The sequence below is a fragment of the Gadus morhua genome, chromosome 2, assembly GCF_902167405.1.
Source record: "Gadus morhua chromosome 2, gadMor3.0, whole genome shotgun sequence".
In the NCBI taxonomy this organism is placed as follows: domain Eukaryota; kingdom Metazoa; phylum Chordata; class Actinopteri; order Gadiformes; family Gadidae; genus Gadus; species Gadus morhua.
The window spans coordinates 13194602-13217365 of record NC_044049.1 but is presented as its reverse complement, the minus strand read 5'-3'; the positions used below and the strand labels follow the sequence as shown (position 1 = coordinate 13217365).

General features: G+C 44.2%; 1 protein-coding gene across 1 annotated transcript; it reads left to right on the top strand.

Annotated features, from left to right (window-relative positions):
• rnd2 (Rho family GTPase 2) lies at nucleotides 1–22688 on the top strand. Its single transcript, XM_030340341.1, has 5 exons — nucleotides 1–1117; nucleotides 1495–1582; nucleotides 15684–15793; nucleotides 18477–18611; nucleotides 22381–22688. Exons 1-5 carry the CDS (start codon nucleotides 1016–1018, stop codon nucleotides 22654–22656), a joined length of 711 nt encoding a protein of 236 aa, XP_030196201.1. The 5' UTR covers nucleotides 1–1015; the 3' UTR covers nucleotides 22657–22688.
• The last annotated feature ends 76 nt before the right edge of the window (nucleotides 22689–22764 follow it).

Genomic DNA, 22764 nt, shown 5'->3' with positions numbered 1-22764 from the left:
CTCATTGGACCACATGTTTGTTGGCATTTACCATTCCTCCCATACCAATATAAACTGGATTTTTACCTGGATTCAGCAGATAATTCCTGAACTACCTCCAGATTGCAAGTTTGTTTCTCTTTATCTTTGAATATATCACGCGTTGACCATGTACCTCAAGTCAAACCTATTCCAAAACCACAATACCATGGAAGCTTAAAGTTACGTTTCTACTAGGCCTATAGCTAATGTAACTAATTGTAAAGTTTGTTAAAACATTACAGTTAGTGTGGACAGGCTGGTATTGAGGTGTAGGGGAACAACCTCTCCCATATTGAATATAGGCCTATTGTTTTGCAAGTGGTACAATGTTTAATTTCTATCATAAAAAAGGCTCACTCTCAGTTATTTTAAGGGGACACTTTACGTTTACAAAAGAAAAACTAGCGTATCTTATTTTATTCTATAGGCCTACTATTATGCTTATATTGTCTTAACATCTGTACTATTCTATGATTGGTGAAAGGTTCTTAATCTTTGTTTTGGAAATAAATTATTATCTAATATAATAATATAATAATGATAAATTGATATATTGTGGTTACAAACTCAATGAGAAGACTTGCTCGAACTTGCTTCATTGCGCAAATCAGAATAAAAAACAAACTTAAATATCGGAAGCGAATAAACAAACACGATAAACCATGTAAACGCTGCCTACATGGTTAAATCAAGAAGAGCTCTTCTATCCCGTCAGACGGGGAGGCGTGGCCAAACAACCCAGAGTTATCAGGGAGGGATCCGCGTGCGGTGGCTGGAGGGAGTCATTCAGTCAGGTAGGAGGTAGGGCAGCAACCGTTGATAGTTTTTGTGTCCGTAGTGTTTGATCAGCTCCACCAGCCTAATGTGGACCAAGTGCGAACCAATCGGCGCATCTTTTTGCGGGTTCACCATCAAAAGCACATCCATTACGCATGATCACAAATCGGTGGATGAATGATACCTGTCAGTTTCCGTGGGAAGAAAACGATTTAAAATGGACAGCCTAGGCAGCCGCTGTAAAATTGTTGTGGTTGGAGATACACAATGTGGTAAAACCGCACTGTTGCACGTTTTCGCTAAGGACTGCTATCCAGAGGTAAGATCAATTTAACAGTCATTTTGGAAACATATTTATGCATGTATATATAAATTGCTTTTATGTAGATCTATTTTGCATGTAGTCCATGGCCAGACTTATCAAGTGAGTTTGTATACGATGAATATCTGACATTTACCACCGAACAAACCAATCCATAATATCATTATTTAGAATTATCATGGCCACTTGACTTTTTCTTAGTACTTATTGGAGTCATTGTGCATGTATAATACGCATAGGCCTATGCTTTACAGTTGCAGATATTATAAAGGCAGAAATAAATTGCATATTGAAAAATAGACTGCATAACTTTTTGTCGCTACATTAGACTAAAAGCAATTAAATCCCAAATGTCTCTTCTATGGAATTTTTAGAACTATGTAGCTACAGTGTTTGAAAACTACACCGCCAGCTTCGAGATCGACAAGCAGCGGATCGAGCTGAACATGTGGGATACGTCAGGTAAGGCAATTTCTTGGCTGTCCCATTTCCCTCAGGATTCTGACATCCAATCAGCCCTCTGTGATATCTGTCCCTGGCTGGGATGGCAGGAAGACACGACGGATTCATGTCCATTGACACTTTTTCCCACGCAACTAATATTGGCCCTGAACCTTGCCATCTTGTGACAGATATGTACAAGCCTAGCTATTTTTTCGACTGTCGTTCATGGAAACCTCATTTGTCTTCGTGCCCCAGTGCGCGCGCTGTAGGCTATGCTTGCATTCCACAGCGTGCTTTGTTTTTATGTGTGTGTGTGTGTGTGTGTGTGTGTGTGTGTGTGTGTGTGTGTGTGCGTGTGCGTGTGCGTGTGCGTGTGCGTGTGCGTGTGCGTGTGTTTGTCCGATTGTTCCCATGCTCGGATTTGGGGTCAGGGTGGGACCGGGATGGTGGGAAGTGCTGTGGTGGTTGTTGTTTATAGACTAGTGGTGAACGCTACACGTCATAGTCAAATCCCTAACATCTAACATAACTTTCCTATAGTTTCCCACGTATTTTCTAGATACTTTCTTCCCAGCAGTAATAACAGGCACGTATCTGTTGCAACTGGTGCTGTTTATGTATGTGGACAGCCCAGTAGTGGGTGCACAGGCCTAATCTCCCTCCACATCCACAGCTTTAGCTTGAGGGACCTTAGTGTGGTAACCCTCCAAGGGGGGAATTCCTTCCATTGGCAAAAACAATCTCCAACTTAAAAGCATCTCTAGAATGAACCATGCCGAGATATTTTTAAAGTTATATGGGCGTTCACCCCTGAAGAATGTTTTTTTTTGATTGGCCTGAGTGCCATTCCCGGTGGTAAATCTGCTTGAGCCTCATATCAGTCTTGGGACCTCTAGGAGCCTCGGAGCCGGGACTCAGAAGACTTCTCTTATCTCCAGCCTCTAAGGTTCCATCTTGAGGAAATAATACCCCGGGGCGAAAACTATTTAAATATGTTTGCACCTTTTTACTGTGTGTGTGGGTTTTCATGTGAGTATGTGTGTGCGTGTGTCATTAGCCGTTTTCAGACATGTCCTCCACATTTCTCAGCATTTTTACATCAGGAGATTTGACCCTGAGGGTGATTCAGACTTCATGCTTTATCTGCATACATCTGTGTCGTTTAGACATCAGTAAAATCTCTGTGTGGTTAAGGGGTTGGGCTTGCAAGGGGCAGGATATGACGTAGGCCGTAGGGTCTAAGTTGCAAGAGGCGGCATAAGTGCGTCCACTGTCACTGTAGTTTGTTTTGGGTTAGCCACAGACAGCATGGAGGCAGTATTTTCTCCGGAGATAATATGATAACTTTATGTGTGGATTGGGGATGCACCGATATGAACATTTTGGCCGATACGATATTCGATATTTATTTTGCTGTTATGGCCGATAACCGATATTTACCGATATCGATAAATGTTTTAATGTTAAAAATATAGGAATTTTTGAATGTCTTCCTTTATTTTCAGAACTTATTTAACTTCCAAATAACAAGGCTACAGGGCTACCATAAAACATAAGTCACCGACCTTTACCAACCAACCTGTACTCTAGGGTCTATAGCAGGGATGGGCAACTTTCATGATAAAGAGGGCCACATTTTTCATCATAACCACAGAGGGCCACATGACTGCACACTTCAACTAAACGTGAGCTGAGGGAAGCTACACAATTTCGAATTTGGTAGATATGATTTCCTGCATTCTGGTGCATTTTGGGGATGGCCACTACCTAAAAAATCTTCCAGAATCTTAACCTATGTACGGTATGTTAATTTGACCAACAATTAATTTCATGTTTTGCATGCTCAAAAAGCCACATGAATGGTTAGTATTGTAATCAGTGCAAAGGGCTCACATATATCATCATTCAATGATGTCACAAAACTGAAAAACAGTGGCCCAACATTAAGTGCAACAACTCAATGAACTCAAACCCAACAAGCATGATATTCATTGCAGTTGTAGTAGTTGTAGTGGCGACTTATGTGGATATCTTTAATGACTGATATCCTTTCTAAGCATACTAGACGCATGGGTTTTCCTTTGAATTCTATGAATTCTTCTCATCTTTCTTGACCGAGTTTTGTGTAACTCGATCAATTATAAAAATAAAAATAAAATCTTTTTTTTAATGTTTTTTTTATTATTATTATTATGTGCGGGCCTGACTGAGTAAGGATGCGGGCCGTATGCGGCCCGCGGGCCGCCAGTTGCCCATCCCTGGTCTATTGCATATAACGCGTTGTCTGATTACAGTTTAATTCATTTTTCACAATTTACCAGCTCTCGTTTTGAAGAATAATCACCTCGCCATTCATTAGAATGGGAATCGCGACGGTCTATACTTTCAACAAAAAGTGTACATATTTACAGTTTAATGATTAAACTGTAATCAGAAAAAGCGGTTATATGCTATAGACCCTTGTATCTGTGGTATAAAGGCTGGGACGAATTTCCAATTCGAAATATGTACACTATATGTTGCAAGTATAGACCGTCGCGATTCCCATTGAAACAGTGATTATTCTTCAAAACGAGAGCTGGTAAATTATGAAAAATTAATTTAACTGTGATCAGACAACGCACTTATATGCTATATTTACCCTCTTGGACCCTACACAAATTCGGGGTTTCATTTTGAAGCTATGCCAGTCGTTTTTTGTCTGATAAACTCACTCAGCCGGGGAACTGTGGTGTCGTGGCTGTGGATTCAATTGCTTGCTTTGTTGATTTGGAGAAAAGGTATCAAGAGACACGGCAAACAAGTCGACTCTCTCTTAATCAATCTCTCACACACGCACACACGCACACACGCACGCACGCACGCACGCACGCACGCACGCACGCACGCACGCACGCACGCACGCACGCACGCACACACACACACACACACAGTCCTCGCTGTTTTCAATGAAACCAAACTCTATTTAACTGTCGTCATATTTCCTACATTTAGCTGATTTAGGCTCGGCGTCAGTGTTCCGACGCAAATATTTATCCATGGTCGCAAGCTAGGTTGCTGCCTCGTAGACCCTAATTAAGCTAAGCGACTGAAGTGTTACTTAATTTGTCACAATCATATCATATCCCAGGTTGAGAATGTCTGGGGTAGAGGCAACAACTGCCTAAAGAAAACCTGTTTTCCTAATGCAACACTGAATCACCCTCCTTCAAATTCTACTTAATTCTACAAATTCTACTTCTATTCCCAGCTGGAAGGTACTGAGTTCGATCCTCATTGTCCACACCCTACAACTGTAGCCATCCTTGAGCAACAGGCCTGAATAAACCTGCCTGCCTGGAAGCCCGGGCGAGGGTAACACTGTAGAGAGGTTGAGAGTCCATATCTTTGTTCCATTTGGTCCTGACGGAATGTCTCACTTCCCCAGAAAGATGTGTTGGATCCAAATCCAAAGGAATTCACCAGGAAGTTATATTAATATTATATATTTGTAATATTTTCTCAGTATATTAAAAAAGAAAAGCTTGAATAATCAACAACCAAAACATTAATCGATATCCTTATCGTTGATATCGTTGAAAGAGGCTTACTCTTGTCCTTCAGGTGTGACCAATGACAAGACATCCTGTCTTCTGCATCGCAACAAACAACCACAGGTAGACTAAAACAGCAGAAGAGCAGATGCTGTATCCTGATATTGATATTGTCTAACCGCCGGCGGTGAACAGACTTTCATTTTGATGGCGTTGATGATCCATTCCAGATCTTTTCACTCTTTTTCGCCTAATCAGTGACACCCAGCGTGGGGGGTTGTTTGCCTCTTCGCAAATCTCGATGGTTATATCTGTGTATATAAAAGAAGCATGAAACCGCAATTACTCAAAGACTGGTTGTTGAAGCATGATGGCTGAGCCCAGCTGTACTCAACCACCACATGAGACAGACCAGAGGGCAGAGGCTCCCCGGTAATGCTGTGCCAAATGCCCAGCAAAACAAATGCTATAATTAACACACAGTATCCACGCACACACACACACACACACACCGAGGCACACCGAGGCACACACAGGCACACACAGGCACCTTTGTTTGTTTGATACCTTAACACACTTTCCATACAGCGTCAAGCATCCATAGACACACACACACGCACGCACGCACATGCAGAAATGCCTCAACCACACCATCTGCGCTACTTAGCTCCTGCACCAAAGGGTGAAGGTAAAAAACATCCACAGCACCGCCAGTTAGCTGCAAAGCTGGTGTGAAGCTAGCCAAGATGTACCGCCTAATAAACCTCCCGTGTTATCCCTGTGATCTGTTATGTCCCTCCAAGCAGAAGACACTGCACCATGTAGGTGACGCTGTGGGGAATAGCCATTCAGTACACCATCTCCCCCTGTGTTCTTGTTTGTATACATGGTAGGATTATAAGGAGCCAGAACCACCCCAACTCACATAAAATCAATTTAAACAAACGGCCTTTGGCTAAACTGCAACCCCTCGCAGGCAAAACAAAACATAATTCTTGCTCTCTAAAGAAGGATAGACAGTTGTTTTATTCATCCTTGCGGGGAACTTAAGGTGATACAGCAGCTCACATCAAGAAGCACAATAGTAATCATAATTAATTATGATCATAATAACCATGATATTGTAAGTCACAATATATTACAAATACATAAAACATTTAAATGTATATCCAAGTTACCTGAACTCAAATCTAAGCTATTGAAGTGCTAAAGTATAAGTGCACCGGTGGAACGATCTCAACAATTAGTCATAAGGGCTGTGACATTAAGCGGCCCGTGTTAAATAGAAGGACATGTGGCGTGTTCATCCAGAGGAAACACTCTAGTGTGGGACCCACACTGGGCATGTGCGCCCTACAACAGGGCTGTGATGAGAGTTTCGTTAGGAACGGTGTTTAAAAAGCTATATACATGGCCACGGCAATGGAGGGGGGAATCTACAGACACAGTGGCGGAAAAGTGGAGGGAAAATCACAGGGGTGAAGAGTATATACTGTTTGGATGCGCGTGGGGAATGCGTATGTGTGTGTGTATGTGTGCACAATGTGTGAACCCATGCATACTGGCATTTGTGTGACCGCGGGGATTTTAGCGTATGGGAATTTCAACAGCCATGCCTCCTCAACCCCCACCACAACCCCTCCTCTGTGTTGGCCGGCCTGTGGCACTTGGGGCCCACATTGTGGCTTGCAAACATAGCAGCTGACCCACACCACACACACACACACACACAAGCATAGGCAAGTCTTAGTGTTTTAATCGCTGGAAATTTGCAACCTCTGTCTCCATTGACCCGCACTAACCGAAGACCCATCGTCTGATCTGCTAAAATCGAATGACAGCGCTATCCATTCAAGGTAGACACACTCCTCTTCCTCCTCTTCCTCTTCCTCTTCCTCTTCCTCCTCCTCCTCCTCCTCCTCCTCCTCCTCCTCCTCCTCTGAGGCTCCTGCTGGACATGAACCCGGAGAGTGGGTCCCTTGAGTGGAATTCACATGAAACACTTATGTCAATGTTCTTATGCTGTTTATTAATGAATGAAGGGACTGTGACTCACAGTTAAAGATATTCCACCGGGTTTGTGTGTGTGTGTGTCCGTGAACGTAGGTGTGTTTCAGTCAAGTCAGGCAGTGTGGAGCAAGCACATTAAAGGGCTGTGTGTGTGTGTGTGTGTGTGTGTGTGTGTGTGTGTGTGTGTGTGTGTGTGTGTGTGTGTGTGTGTGTGTGTGTGTGTGTGTGTGTGTGTGTGTGTGTGTGTGTGTGTGTGAGTGAGAATGTGTGGGGGCTATGTCTCTCATCCCCTGCGCCATCCCACTTGCACATACACACACACGCACGCACACACTTGCACACACACTTGCACACACACTTGCACACACACGCACACACACACACACACACACACATAAAAACACAATTGCACACACAAATACACACGCATGCATCGCATGTGTGTGTTTATAAACGTTTATAGGCTTTAATTCTCAATACCCAAAAAACACGATAGAATCTGAAATAACAACACTCTGGACTGACTACCCAGCTCACGTTGAAAGTAACAAGGGTACGGAAGTAGTAGCATCCATCTGGTGCTCGTTCAGCGCCCTGGCTGGTGTCGGGGTTCCTCAGTGTTACTAAGTGTTACGGCTCTGCTGCCCTGGCTGCCTTCACATGTGTCTGTGTTTCTGTGTTTTCGGCGGGAGGGAAGCTTTCTTTGAGGGAATATGGATGCATGGCGGGAAAATAAATTGGTTTGTTTGATTTTTATATATATACAGGGCTCCAGACTGCGACCAAATGGTTGCATTTTGCGACCAAAAATCAGAGCGACTGATGAAATTTTACATCTGGTCGCGCATGTGCAGTAAATTTCTCCTTTTTTGTTCGTTTGTTCGTTCAGTCGAGTTTCCGGAAGCACTAACTCCACTGAGTCTGACTGACTCAGCTGAGAACCGTGCAATGACGTCCATTCCGTGATGCCATTTACCACTACCGGAAACCAGGCTGAACGGACAAAACGATTTGCAAACGACTCCTCCCAGTTCAGTCGAGTTCCGGTGAATCGTTTCACCGGAAACTCGATGTAGGAGTCGTTCGAGAATCAGCCTAGTTTCCGGTAGCGGTGAATCACATCATGGAATGCACGCCATTGCATGGTTCTCCGCTGAGTCAGTCAGACTCAGTGCTACCGGAAATTCGACTGAACTGGGAGGAGTCGTTCGCGAATCATTTGTTCGTTCAGCCTGGTTTCCGGTAGCGGTAAATCGCATCATGGAATGCACGCCATTGCACGGTTCTCAGCTGAGTCGGTCAGACTCAGTGGAGTTAGTGCTGCCGGAAACCCGTTTGTTCGTTCAGTCGAGTTTCCGGTGAATCGAATGGTGAGAGACGAACGAGAGAAACAAACGGGTTCGGTTCGTTCGTCCTAAAGACTCGCACATTCGAACCGGTATGCGAACGAACGAGCCAACACTAGTGAGAAGGAGAAAGATTTCACAACCTGCTAGGTGTGTTTGGACAATTTGCAACTATTGACTCGTTCTTCCAACCTGCGGCTAGTGTGCCAGTGCCAGACTCCTGCACGGGTCTTATTTTGCAAACCCGCACCCGCCCGTACCCGCAATACTTAAAACTGCATCCGACCCGTGTTCTGACAGTAGCGCGAATTACATTCCGCACCCGACCCGACCCGCTATAAATTGACATCGACGCCCGACATGCACCCGAAGGAAAATTAGACACATTGGATGGTACGCCGGGGAATTACACTATCTGGTGTTTGGCCTGGTGCTTTAGATTGCTGTGCAAAAAAAGCACATCATCCACTGTGGACGGTTTTAGTTGACTCCTCTGCTCCTGAATAACATATCCACCAGCACCGGAGAAGTCTCGCTCGCAATCGCAAAAACCCGCGAAGGAACAGGCGCTGTTCATATCCGACCGTTTTGCGTGTCACTCGTCGGGTACCCGCGAGTGACCCGCACAATGTGCCATAAAGGGCTTTTCACACAGGAGGCGTCTGTCGCAGCTGCTGCATTCTCAATGGAGAGGCGAGCGGGCATGGAGGAGGCGCAGCGTTGAAGTAGGTGGTTGGCTCTGAGTCAGCAGCACGGCAAGCGGGCACACTCCGGTGAAACTGTCTTTTCCGTGCTCTGCGAATCCTTAAAGCCATCCAGTCTCGGTACACCCAAAGCGAGAGCTGGGTCCGCGTTCTTGGCAGCAAGTCGGTTTCGTTCCCTGTGGTTGTTGACCTCTGCCAGTGCTGCACTTTGTCCCCAATCCGAGGCGTAGTCGTGGTGGGGAGGGGTCGCAGTACAGTGGTCTTAGGATCTCATCACTGCTTTTTGCAGATGATGTGGTCCTGATAGAATCAACGGCCTGTGACCTTCAGCACTCACTGGATCGGCTCGCAGCCGAGTCTGAAGCGGCTGGGATGAGGATCAGCATTGCTAAATCTGAGGCCATGGCTCTCAGCAGGAAACCGGTGGATTGCCTGCTCTGGATGGGAAATGAGTCCTTAGCCCAAGTGACGGAGCTCAAGTACCTCTGGGTCTTGTTCGAGATTGAGGGTATGATGAAGCGTGAGAATGGCCGGAGAATCGGAGCATGCTTTTGCATCACCGCACCGTTGTGACGAAAAGAGAGCTGAGCCGCGAGGCAAAGCTCTCGATCTACCGGTCGATCTTCGTTCCTATCCTCACCTATGGTCATGAAGGATGGGTGATAACCGAAAGGACAAGATCGCGGGTACAAATGGCCGAGATGGGTTTTCTCAGGAGGGTAGCTGGCGACTCCCTTAGGGATAGGGTGAGAAGCTCAGAAATCCGTGAGGAACTCGGATTAGAGCCGCTGCTCCTCTGCTTAGAAAGGAGTCAGCTGAGGTGGTTCATCTGGTAAGGATGCCCACTGGGCGCCTCCCTAGGGAGGTGTGCCAGGCACTACCAGCAGACCTCGGGGGAGACCCCGGACTAGGTGGAGCGATTATTAGGGCTGCTCCCGACCAAAGATCTTGCTAGTCGACTAGTAGTCGTTAGTACAAGTCATTAGTCGAATAGTCGTCACATGTTTATGATATCATTATTATTATTATTTTTTATTTTTTTGGGGGGCATCAGAAAATGGTTTGAGTTCCAGGGCTGAGAAATGTGTAATGTATGTACTCACCACGATCATCTTAAATGTTGCTGCAGCGATGCATCAAATATACCGTTGCATCCACAATATCTGCATCGATTGATGAAAGATTGGAGCATGAGTTACAGACAAATAGAAGAAACGACGAAGAAGAAAGGCATCGCGAACGACTGCGTTACCGGAGAAAGAGAGCATCCTTTTTTTGCTTCATTTCACATCTAACAAACACTGGGACAAATGTAGTTGATATCTGTGTTCTTGCCCTTTATCTGATTGGTTTCAGTGAGGCCATCACCATGTGAAACACAAGAGTTTGTTTTATGTTCAATTCTTCCCTTGCACTTGATATTGTAGAAAATGTACATTAATGGTGGCTATACCGTCTGTCGGGGTTGGCAGAAATCTGTTCCCGCTTTATTTTTGGAGTTTGTCTATTAGTTTGTAGTAGGCAAACTCTAGCAAAACTCCCTGGGAGTTAAAAAAAAATAATAATCTGCGACCAATGAATACTTGGTCGACTGAGACTCTTCTCATCGACTAACGTTTGGTCGACTATTAGGGGGCAGCCCTATTATATCTCAACACTTGCCTGGGAACAACTCGGGGACCCCCTCCCCGTCAGAGCTTGTCAATGAGGCCCGAGAAAGGGAAGTCTGGGGTCCTCTGCTGGAGCTGATCCCCCTGCGACCCGACCCCGGATAAGCGATTTGAAGATGAGGATGTACTGCTACTATTTTGTATCCTGCGTTTTATCTGATATCATTTTTAGTGCTTTGGCAATGTATATTGTACATGTACAATGTACAATGCACATGTTCCATTCCAATAAAGCCCTTTAATTCTTGAATCTGGAGAGATTGATAGAGGGAGAGAGATGGATATTAGCCAGGGGAGAGAGAAAAAGGGAGAGAAATAGAGAGCGAGAGAGAAAGGAAGAGAGAGAGAGAATAGGCTCCTGAATCAGATCCATGCAACGGGGAGGCTTTTGCTGCTTTAATCAATATCGTGTGTAGCAAAGGAGCCTACAGACCCAGCCAAAGGCAACTGAAGCAACTGTGCAATAATTGACATGGCCCATCAACTACACAGACACACCCCTCGGATGTTGAAACATGCATATTTTACCATTGAAAGTTGAATCGGCCGCTTATAGTATTGAACTCAAGCATCCCCCCCCCTTTGTTTTAGTTCTCCCTCAACATGAATGGACTTAAGTCATTAAGTCATCCCCCCCCTCCACTCTCCTGTTCTCCTGCTCTCTCAACCCTTCTTCCGATCCTTTCAGATCCCACAAAGAATACATTAGCATAACTCTAGGTTACGATACTCCAGCGTCCAATTGTGACATGTTTTGGCGGCGTACTGTGTATGGTAGTTTCAGTAAAAACAAAATGGCCGAACACGAGAGAAAGAGAGGGAAGGGCGTCACCGGGAAGTGTTCAATGTGTGTGTGCGGATGTTTTTGTGTAGAAAACCTAATGAAGTGTTTGTTGCCATGGACACCCTTCCATATGTTAACAGACACATTAGAGGGGTTCATGGCAAAAAAAAGCAATTTCTTTGCCAAATGGTTGTTTCTTTCTGCTGCAAGTCTGCAGAGCAAAAATAACCCTGAGGTTTACAGTAATACTGTTGATGCGGAGATAGAATGAGATTAGTGTTTTCATTCAACCACAGGCCTCCTTTGATTCTGAGTTGACTCCCTTAAGCCTTCATAGGCTCTTGCAATCTGCTTAACAGAGTTTTTGTTTAAAATTGGATTAATTTATTTTAGCACACTCAAGAAATATCATTAGATCATCAGATTAATACGCTGACTACATTGCTATTTACGATTTTGTCATTTAAGCAGAGGCTTTTCAAGTCAATCGGCAGCAAGTGGTAGCAGGAGTTAGGTAGGTATAGAGGTGGACTGCAGGCATGGGGAATCGAACCCTGCATTGCTTTCAGCTGTACATTTTTTTATCAAAGGACTTATTTTGGTCTCAGCTGTACCCCCCCAGCAGCAAAATCAGCAAAGCAGTTTGCAAGCTCAAGTCACTCTTTAGTCACTCTGTCTGTGTGTGTGTGTGTGTGTGTGTGTGTGTGTGTGTGTGTGTGTGTGTGTGTGTGTGTGTGTGTGTGTGTGTGTGTGTGTGTGTGTGTGTGTGTGTGTGTGTGTGTATGTGTGTGTGTGTGTGTGTGTGTGCGTGAGAAAAAAAACTTCAAACCGCAGGCCAGATTTTTGCTTGTGAGAGTGATTGACTTCTATTAGTGCCGCATTGCACATTTTCCTTTCTGGAACCCGTCTCTTACCTCATGCCTTCATTTAGATAGAGGACGTGGTCCTCATGACTTAGCAGAAATGCTGATTCAGTCCGTCTGTCACTCAGGAAACAGAACAGCTCTCCAAATTGTCGGTGTGTGACGAAGGTCTCTTCCGGTCCCTGCGGCCTGTCAATCATTGTAAACTGAAGGGACTGACCCATCGATCCCAGAAATGTTGTCTGCTACTCTATTCATTCTTTCCTAAAGTAAAATAAACATGTATCAGCGACTTTACTTCCTTTCCACCAACACCACGCCAAACATCCCCTTGGCCAGGTCAACGTCACTGACGCCGGGGTTTTCCCCCCTGGTTTTTTCTGCTCTGTCTCTCACTTGGCCTCTCTCGTTCCTCGCCCTCGAGCTCCCTCCGCTCGTTCTTTCTTTCTCCTCCCATATCGTTTTAACTCGCGGTTAAAGACCTTGAGGGACGATCTCCAATGCAACAATAAAATAATAATACATTTTATTTAGCAAGTACTTTTACAAGTACTCTTTCATAAAAAAAAAAAAAATGCAATGAATCTAATCACCACATACTACCTCAGACTCTCACCACTATTTCTGGCGAGGAAAAAAGCTTCTTGTGATGTTTCTCATTTCACGTCATCACTCATCACCCCACCCACCCCTTTCTTCACATGCAGCTAGTGACCCTCATGAGGATGTTGTTCCCAATACGCGTCCGGGTGGATGGTTGTGGTGGTGAGGTCTGGAGGATGAGAAGTGGAGTGAAGGGTGTGAAGGAGGAGGGGGCATTGGGGTTGTGTGTCTACTACATTGTCACTTGCCACACAAGGGGAGTGCGAGTGCTTCATTGCAGGCAGAGAAACATTCACTGTGTCCAGCTAGCTCATGCTAGCTGCAAGTAATTAATAATAGTATACTAGACTTTGCTGTCATACTTTGCCTTAGTAAGGAGTTCTAATACATAATGCCTACCCTTTGATCCTTTATGTAATCATTTTGGTTGTAACTATGTGATACGGTGAGGATGATGATGATGATGATGATCATCATAATTATTGGTGTTATGGCCTGTAGTTGACGTGCCATTTACTGAGACCCCCAGATCTTTTTACAAGTGCTACGTCCCCTAAGTGGGCTAGGGGTAAGGGGAGTAACATAGACCAGATCCATAGAAGAAAGTAGGAAACAGGTGGTCCAGTAACGGTGTTTATTGCCAGCTCGAGCACTTCTCTTCAGGGAGACCCATGGCCAACAAAGCAAACAAAAGGTATCCCTGGTCAGAAACAAAAGATGGATCGTTCTAAAAGGTAAATAAAAATACATGCGCTCATCCTCCCTAGCCACAAGCAAAACAGGAGAAAAAAAAGGAACAAACAAAATGGCAGGCCTCCCCTACGCGGCTCCTTGGCTCAACACAAAATAAGGGATAACAAAACAGAACTGCTAGGCAGTTCACGGCAGCGATAGAAACGGGCAATAGTCAACAGCAGGCCACAGCAGACAACGATCACCGGGGAGCAGGTCATGGAGTCGAGAGCAGAGAGAGAGGCAACTGCCATGCAGCTCCTCTTTATACACACACAGCCCCCCTTGATTAGGTCTCCAGGTGTTCCTCGTTCAGGTGTAGCCGAAACTCCAGCAGCATACACAAGGACATTAGCAATGCAACACATGGGAATGTAACAACAACAAGACTCCTAATGAGAGCAGGTGGAGGGCTAGACGTCCTGCAACACAGTGGCAGGCTCTTCCCTCCCAATGCGGGCGGAACAAAGCCTCATCTGGGTCTGAGGGGGAAGCACCCCCTTGAGTCGCAGAAGCAGTTATGGTATGAGCAGGGCCGCCGCTCCCCACATGCAGTGTACGCAGAGCGTGTAGGGGCCAAAGTACCTGGCGGGGGCCCCCAAAATTAAGGTTGCTCAAAAAATGTCATGATAATAATTACATTATTATATTACAAAAAATATTTAAATTTGTTGTGAACTGGCCCACCATGGTTTTTTCTTAATTGTGTACCCTATCACTCAATTTGGGCATATGACATGTTTTAACCTAATATATATAAAGAGTCCCCCCCCGCTTCCCTGAAATGGTACAGCCTTCAAAGCTCTCGTCTTTTCGAATCGGCGGTGGAGCATCCTTTCTCAGCGCAGTTTTTCTAAACTGAAACTCATTCAAACATATCTACTGTCAACAATGGGACAAGAATGCTTAAGTGGCACATATGGGTGTCTTATGATGACTTGATTAGCGATTTTGCTGCTAGGGAAAGTCGAATGCACACGCAATTTAGTATTGCATACTATCCAGCAGTTACAGTTCTGCACAGTGTAGGGAAAATACTTTGATAAGGACAATACTGCACTTTGAGGCAGTTTTGGGGTTTGTGAAAAATAGTGTGTGTGTGTTTGTTTGTTTGTCTTGATGACTTCCTTTTATACCATATTCATGTGCATAATTATCTTCGTTCATCTTTGGAGCCTGCAGTTTATGCAGTAATTACATTGTAATGCTGCTGTTAAAGATTGATGTATTATTTATATATTATTTATAGATTACTTTATATATTACTGATGGTGTTGCTGTTGAGGCTGTTATTTTGATACTCTATGATGACATGTTTTGTGTGTGTGTGTGTGTGTGTGTGTGTGTGTGTGTGTGTGTGTGTGTGTGTGTGTGTGTGTGTGTGTGTGTGTGTGTGTGTGTGTGCGTGTGTGTAGGGTGTGGGGGGGGGGAGATTAATGACCAATTATGTTTAGGGCCTCCAAAAGCTTAGCAGCGGTCCTTGGTATGAAGTACGATGCTTTGTGCGTTGATAATTGTGTGTGCGTGTGTGAAGTGTGGAAACCCCTTGTAGACAAAGACATTTTAATATCGTCCAGCACAAGGCTGTTTCCCCCCCCCTAGTTGTTGCATGAACAGAATGTAAGTGTGCACATTTTTCTTTCCTATGAGCGGCCTCATGTCTACATTCAATGTCACAGACTCATTTAAGTGTGTCATTGATGAGGCCTTAGCAATATTGCAAAGGTAAAAGACCTTGTGAGGTTAAATCAGGTTGATATTGTGTGGGGGGACGGGTGGTGGGGTGGGTACTTTTGTTTGAGGAACGTCTCGGAGGTGGAGTTGAACCTGACCCGATGCCCTATGTTCTTGCACGTGTGCTTTCTTTATCACAGGTTCCTCGTACTACGACAATGTGCGGCCACTGGCATATCCCGACTCAGACGCGGTCCTCATCTGCTTTGATATCAGCCGCCCCGAGACTTTGGACAGCGTCATGAAGAAGGTCAGTGTGTATTGGTTTTATTTCTTATTCTTCCTATTTCAGGAGTGGTTTGTTGTTTGAGTATATTTTGCTGCTATGGCTTTGTTTGATTAGAGTTGATTTTATTTATTCCTTCAGTCAGCAGGTAGTGTTTGAATTAAAACCAAAAAAAGAAAAAGAGCCAGATGAATTTGTTTGTTCCCTTATACAATCCTACATGAATCCTGCATTTCAATAGTGTTGATGGCTTTCAGTGGCTTTCAGCCTTAGACAATCAACCATTGAACAAATCCGCTCACAGGCGAGAGTGTCACGTTCCCCTCTGTTCCAGCCAGCCTATCTAGGGGCACTTGACCCCTGGCTCTCTGGGGAGCTGGAGGGCAGGAGGGCCGTGGAAAAGAACAGAACAAAGTAAAGCCCAAGCCCCATGCATTCAGCCTCAAACATCAGATATGGTGAATAAGCCAGGCCAACGCAATAACAAAGCAGATGCTATTTAGCCTGTGTCAAGAGAGCTAGAACCCCAGTATCTCAGTCAGCCTTGTCCATTGGCTCCACTGGTCTTTGAGAGACGGACAGATGTTGGTGGTGGTGGTGGTGGTGGTGGTGGTGGTGGTGGTGGTGGTGGTGGTGGTGGTGGTGGTGGTGGTGGTGGTGGTGGTGGTGGTGGTGGGTCTGGTCATGGCGGTGGCATTGACGCTTGTTTGGTGAGCCTGCGACGATGAGACCGTGTGGGGGAGTGCTTTATTATGGCTCTCAGTCCAATTATACGAACTTCGGTGTGTTTTGGAGTTGTGAGAACGTGGAGTAGTACCACCCTTCTTAATTACCATGTTTGTCACGTAAGGCAGGCCACACTGACCACCGGCGGCCTCTCATCTTGAAGCCATGTGTGAGGCCAGTCTCATCGAGACGCCCCTCCTGTGTGTCTTAGAGGTATTCTCGCGCCATCCCGACGCATTCAGTAGTCTGAGCCAGGGGATAGACCTTCTTCCACAGACTCGGTAGATCTGACACACCTCTAGTGGATCCTGTCAACAGCGAGACGTAAGCTGCCATCCAAGGTTCTTTCCACCAACCCCCTCCCCCATGACCTTTGACCTGCTTGGCAGCCACCCTGCTAATCTCTGTATCTTGTGGGGCCACAAGGAAAACCTGTTGCACAAGAGCCAGCCAAAAATAAGGCTGTTGACCTGCGGAGATCGCGGAGTCAGAGGGGTCGCTTCATGACAGCAAAGGGGAGGGGCTGCAGGAAAAGGGGGGGGGGGGGTTCAACAATCAAAGCTTCTGATTGGGTGGTGGTGAGAGAATAAGTATGAGGCCCCAAAGGACAGCGGTCGCTCCCGACTTAAAGCATGAGCGCACATTCTTGGTATTCTGCACATGTGGAATATTTCCACGGTATTTGGACTTTTCAAAGTTGTTGCCTCCTGTTGGTTATTTATGTTGCCTGATTGTTGGTTCAGCTGTGTTTCAGAGGCGACACTTATTCCCAGATGGTACTGTTTTAAAAGGGCTGCCTGGCCATGTTCTTTAGTTTTTTTGTTGCTTTGTTCATTGCAGCTATATTGGTCACACTGGAGCCAATTAGAAACATTGGATGCATTGGTATTTAGTGTGTACAACATAGCTGGCACGCCTATGCTGCTCTATATGTACAGAAATGAGCGGAAAAATTAAGACATAAGTAGTGGTAAGACTTTCCTCAGCATCTAAGTCTCCGCGGTAGAGAAGAAAAACTTTTCTAGTTAAAGATATGAACTGCGTGGCTCCTCCTAAAAATATTTGTGTTTAATGAGCTGCTTACCAATACCATAACCATGGTGATGTGGTTGTCAAGTGAAAAGACAGCTCTAAGAATGCTCTCTCTATAAGCTCTTAAATAATCTGTCAAACCAATGTTTTCCTTCAAACGGTAAGCTTAGGAAAAAAAATAAGGGATTTGTTCACAGCTCATTTAATGAACCAACTAATATGGCACTATTAACACATTTCTATACTTACAGTGAGTTCATATATAGGTAACTAATGAGCATGGTAAGAGTAGGTCATCGAACGTACAACCATTCGACTGGGAGTCAGCTACATGCTAACAACTATGACTATAGCCCAGGGATCAGGAAGCCATGGCTCTTCCAGCGAAGAAAGATTGTATAACCAAAACAAAGTGCACTCTAAGACTTGATGCACCTTAATATGGAGATATGGAGATATATTGCTTTTATTATTTTTATTATTATTTTATGTATGATATTTATGAATCTATTTATTAATTGTTATTTATTATTATTTAGCTGTGTAAGTCTGGTTGCCTCTACTGTCTCGTTGTCTTTATGGCAATGACAAATAAAGTACTTTGAACTTTGAACTTTGAAAGTAGATGTCTTTCTGTGATATAAACAAAGCTAAATGCATGTTGGAACCAGTCACTTAGCTAGGGCGATTTCTAGGTCAAAATCAACATCTATTTGCCGTAATATGTTAATGTACAACCAGAGTTGATAACGAAACGCCAGGAAAGGAAATATGAATAAATATAAGTCTTTCCGGCCTAAATGGCCGTGTCAAATTTGAAATGAATAAATTCTTCCCTAAAACACAATTTCAAGCAATGAAATCAACCTGCTGACTGAACAAGGTACTCGCCATGAATCTCACCTTTACAGCATCACACGTGTTGTTTATTTGTTCCTTGTGTTCACAGTGGCATGCGGAAACGCAGGAGTTCTGCCCCAATGCCAAGGTGGTGCTGGTGGGCTGCAAGCTGGACATGAGGACGGACATGGGCACCCTGAGAGAGCTGTCCAAGCAGAGGCTCATCCCAGTCCCACACGAGCAGGTACACCCTTACCACCAGGGCATTGACGCATGGATAGGTGGATGGATGGAGGCTGGGATTGGTTGAGGATGGATGGATGGAGGCTGGGATTGGTTGAGGATGGATGGATGGATGGATGGATAAATGGTTGGATGGAAGGATGGGCAGACGGATTGATGATCGATGGAGGCCGGGTAGTGGTTGCGCTGGGGAGGGGGAATTGCAGGGGGGTTGCGAGAGAGGGAGTGGCTCATCACAATAAAACCGTCGTAGATTAGGAGTTGTGTGAACCTCCCCTGGACATGTTGCTGTGCTTGGCATTCTGACAACAATTTGCTGACACAAATTAAAGGTTGCTTGTTGAGAGATAGAGAGAGAGAGAGTTCAAGGAGTTTGTCGGCAGTGTTAATGTCGAGGGACACATTTTCGTTTTTTTTCCAGAGAAATTCCATAGAAATATTAAGGCAAGGCAAGGCAACTTTATTTATGTAGAACTTTTCATACACAAGGCAGACTCAAAGTGCTGCACATATAAAAATTGTCATACAATAAAATTAAATACAATTAAATAATAGAAAAGAAAACGTATGCAAAAAATTAGTAAAATAGATTAAAAAGTTTAAAAGTTTAAAAAAGCATTTTAGAAAGTGCAATGTGTTTAAGATCAGATCAACATTCTCTCTGTTACTCCAACCCGACCTAAAGGAACTTGGTCGTTTCTGAGGGCCTTCTCTGGGACTCCAACCCGAATTCTAGGAATCTAACTCAGACAGAACTCGGGTCTCAAACCCTTATTCTTTATCAGATCATCATCAATGCAGCTTTATGGCTTTGGTGCAGTACAAGATGCACAGAAGATACCGACATTGATAAACGAGTGGGTGCACTGCATTCGCTCCATGACCTCTGAGTCGAGAGGAGAAGAAAGGGGCTGATAAACCGGATAGCATAAATGTGTGCATTTGAATCAGCTTTTTTGTGTGATAATTTGCTGCTGTCTGCCGTTGGAGGTATGAAATGCGTAAGGGGGCCTTTTCCACCCGCAATCAGTGTTTGTAGTAACGCAGTTTAAAAGAACGGCGTTAGGTACCCCATTATTTTTTCGGTAATCTAACTAATTACTGTTTCCCACATTACAACACTGTTACCACTACTGTACGTTAAATGTGGTGCGTTACTATGAATTGATTGAATAAACTGCGTAATCCGAACACAAACACCTACTGAGGAGACCAGGTGGGTTAACAATGATATGAGCGAATATGATTGTCTAAAGCAGAGTCATGTTTCATGGTAGCCAATCGAAGCCAGTGTTTTAACACACAAGCCAGGACCTGGCGCCACACACACACACACATGCACACCCACACACCTAACAGATTCGATGAAGCAGCAGAAATGGCGAGTCCGGAGCAATCCGATGAAGAGTTGGCATTTTCTGTAGTATTCATCAGATGTTCCACAGCCTTTGCAACCAAGCAAATTAAAATTCAGTTGAAAGTATATCAGGGCCTTGAATGGGCAGTTAAACTATTTAACACAGAAAAATCAAAATATAGCAACTTCTTTTTTTACAGTAATGCAAATAGTTACCTTCCCTGGTAACTAGTTACTTTTATTATAGAGTAATTCAGTTACTAACTCAGTTACTTTTTGGAACAAATAGTGAGTAACTATAGCTAATTACTTTTTTAAAGTAACGTTCCCAAAACTGGTTGTGGGCATCTATTTAAAGTAAATATCTCTGAAACCGTCTGAGAAACCGCCTGCTCAGCGAGAAGAAGCTCAGCTTGCGGTTTCCCTGGCAACGGACAGACGCGTAGCAGCCCACCCTGGGTTTACCCTACCTGCAGGCCGACGCTCTTAGCCCTGCCATCCACGGACATTTTGGTGACCCATCTCTCCGGACCATCCCGGTACAGGGTTCCAGGTTTATTACATTATCATCCTGACATCACACGCACACATAAAAGAGGAGCTCCTTCTGGACTGTCCGTTATTACACATTCATACCGCTCACACGCACCGCCTGCACAGCTGCTTGCCGGAACGATATTGAACTCTTGTGGGACAATTACGTCATCATACATGTTCCAAACTTTGAACCCACTCACATCTATCCTGGAAAGAAACGAAGGACTGTAAAAATAGAATCCTGATTGTATTGTTGTATTGCTATTTCTATGGTTGAGTTGTTTTGTTATAGTTTATCTATTGCAGAGTTTATAGTCAGTGTGAGTGAGAGTGTGATTGGGCATTAGGCCACCAATATTGAATGGTTATACTGTAATAGTTATATCAGTAAATATTTAGAGAAGGTCCACTAAATTGTTTTTATCATAAATAGATTATTAATGGAACTGTCAAATTGATTAAAGCACATGTTTTATTGGAATAACGCTGCATAACTGCAATATCACATAAGTGCTGTCTGGAGTAGGTCCACTGAATTCTTTTTATCTGTTCATCATAATTTATATTATACTGTAATAGTTATTTAAATAAATATTTAGAGTGAGTATACTTAATTGTTTTGATCTATTTATTATCTTTAATATTAGTCAATATCTTATTTAGTACTGGATTATTTTAAATATATTTATTATACTTACTTATTAAATACATACTGTTCTTTTTGCATCGGCGACCACAGATACCGGCCCTTGTGAGTTTCTTCATTAATAAGGTTACACAGGTTAGATACAGGGAAGTGGGGTCTTAGTTACACACAATTTTAGTAGTGGATTAACTATAGAAAAGTATATGACAAAAAAAGTGAAAAGCTCAAGCTGTGCAGCAATGGTGTAATCTGACGTTGCTTCAAGTAAAGTGTAGTGGGATGAAGTACTAGTTGTGTGTGAGGCTTGTACTAGTTTTGTCTGTGATTGGTGAGCTCGCTGCCTGTGTTTTCCACAAACACAGAGAGCGAGGAGCATGGGAGATACGTTAGAAGGGATTTTTTTAGGTATTGTAGACCAAAGCAGGGAATCATACCTTTTCTTTCAGGCAGAGAGACTGAGGGAAGGGGGGAGCCCCAATCTAGACCAATCAAAGGCGTCGAAAAACAAAACATATTAACAATGGAAACCAGAGAATAATTAGCTGGAAGTGTCATAATGATGACGCACTGTACATAAGTTGACCTCAGTTATTTTAATGAAGAAGATGCTGATGATTAAATCAGGATAATGAGGAGGATAATGCTAAGATTGAGAATGAAGATGACGATGATGAAAATGCTGAAGACATGATGAGGATGATGATCCTGAGATGATATGATGACGAGGAAGAGGATGATGGGGAGATGATGAAGCTGATGATGATGATGATGATGATAGAGATATATTTTATTTTTTTCTTGTGGGGAAATTGTTTTGGAGAATATAGCATTTCATCATATCACAACTAAAAACAAAAATAGACATACTGATATGCTCATACACAAAAAAAGGAAAAAAAGCAAGAAAACGGATGCCGATCTACCTGAAAATCTGCTTAACTAGTAAGGAGCGGTTTAACTGCGTTGGAGATCAATTGAAAGTACTTAATCTGTTTTATAACTTAATGGATGGTGGGCAAAGAATATGATAATGTTGATGGTAATGAAGAAGATTATTTTGATGCTGAGAATGAGGATGAAATGATGATGATGATGAGGAGGCTGATGAAATGATGATGATGATGAGGAGGCTGATGAAATGATGATGATGAAATGACAATGTTGAACCTATGAACACCCTCCATAGTGTCTGAACCCCCCCTCCCTCCCTTCCCTCTCCCTCTCTCCCAGGGCAGCACGATAGCCCGGCAGATGGGCGCGGTGGCGTACGTGGAGTGCACCTCCAAGGTGTCAGAGAACAGCGTGCGTGACGTCTTCCACGTCACTACGCTGGCGTCGGTGCGCCGGCCGCCAGGCAGCAAGCCACAGCTAAAGCGCAGCAGCTCCAGGAGGGGCCTGAAGAGGGCTTCCCACCTCCCTCTCACCCCCCTCCCCGGGCGGGATGAGGACCTGGAGCCCGTCCCGGCCATGAGGAAGGACAGGGCCAAGAGCTGTGTGCTCATGTAGAGAACCCCCCCACCCACCCGCGGTGCAGGACCTATAACGCTATATACTCATAAGACACACATATATATATATATATATATATATATATATATATATATATATATATAT

What these genes read in the sequence shown, in the direction of transcription:
- rnd2 (XM_030340341.1), top strand. Translation starts at nt 1,016, where the DNA reads ATGGACAGCCTAGGCAGCCGCTGTAAAATTGTTGTGGTTGGAGATACA. An exon ending in TGGACAGCGTCATGAAGAAG is followed by an intron (nt 15,794 to 18,476) that starts GTCAGTGTGTAT and finishes TTGTGTTCACAG; the next exon opens with TGGCATGCGGAAACGCAGGA. An exon ending in TCCCAGTCCCACACGAGCAG is followed by an intron (nt 18,612 to 22,380) that starts GTACACCCTTAC and finishes CCTCTCTCCCAG; the next exon opens with GGCAGCACGATAGCCCGGCA.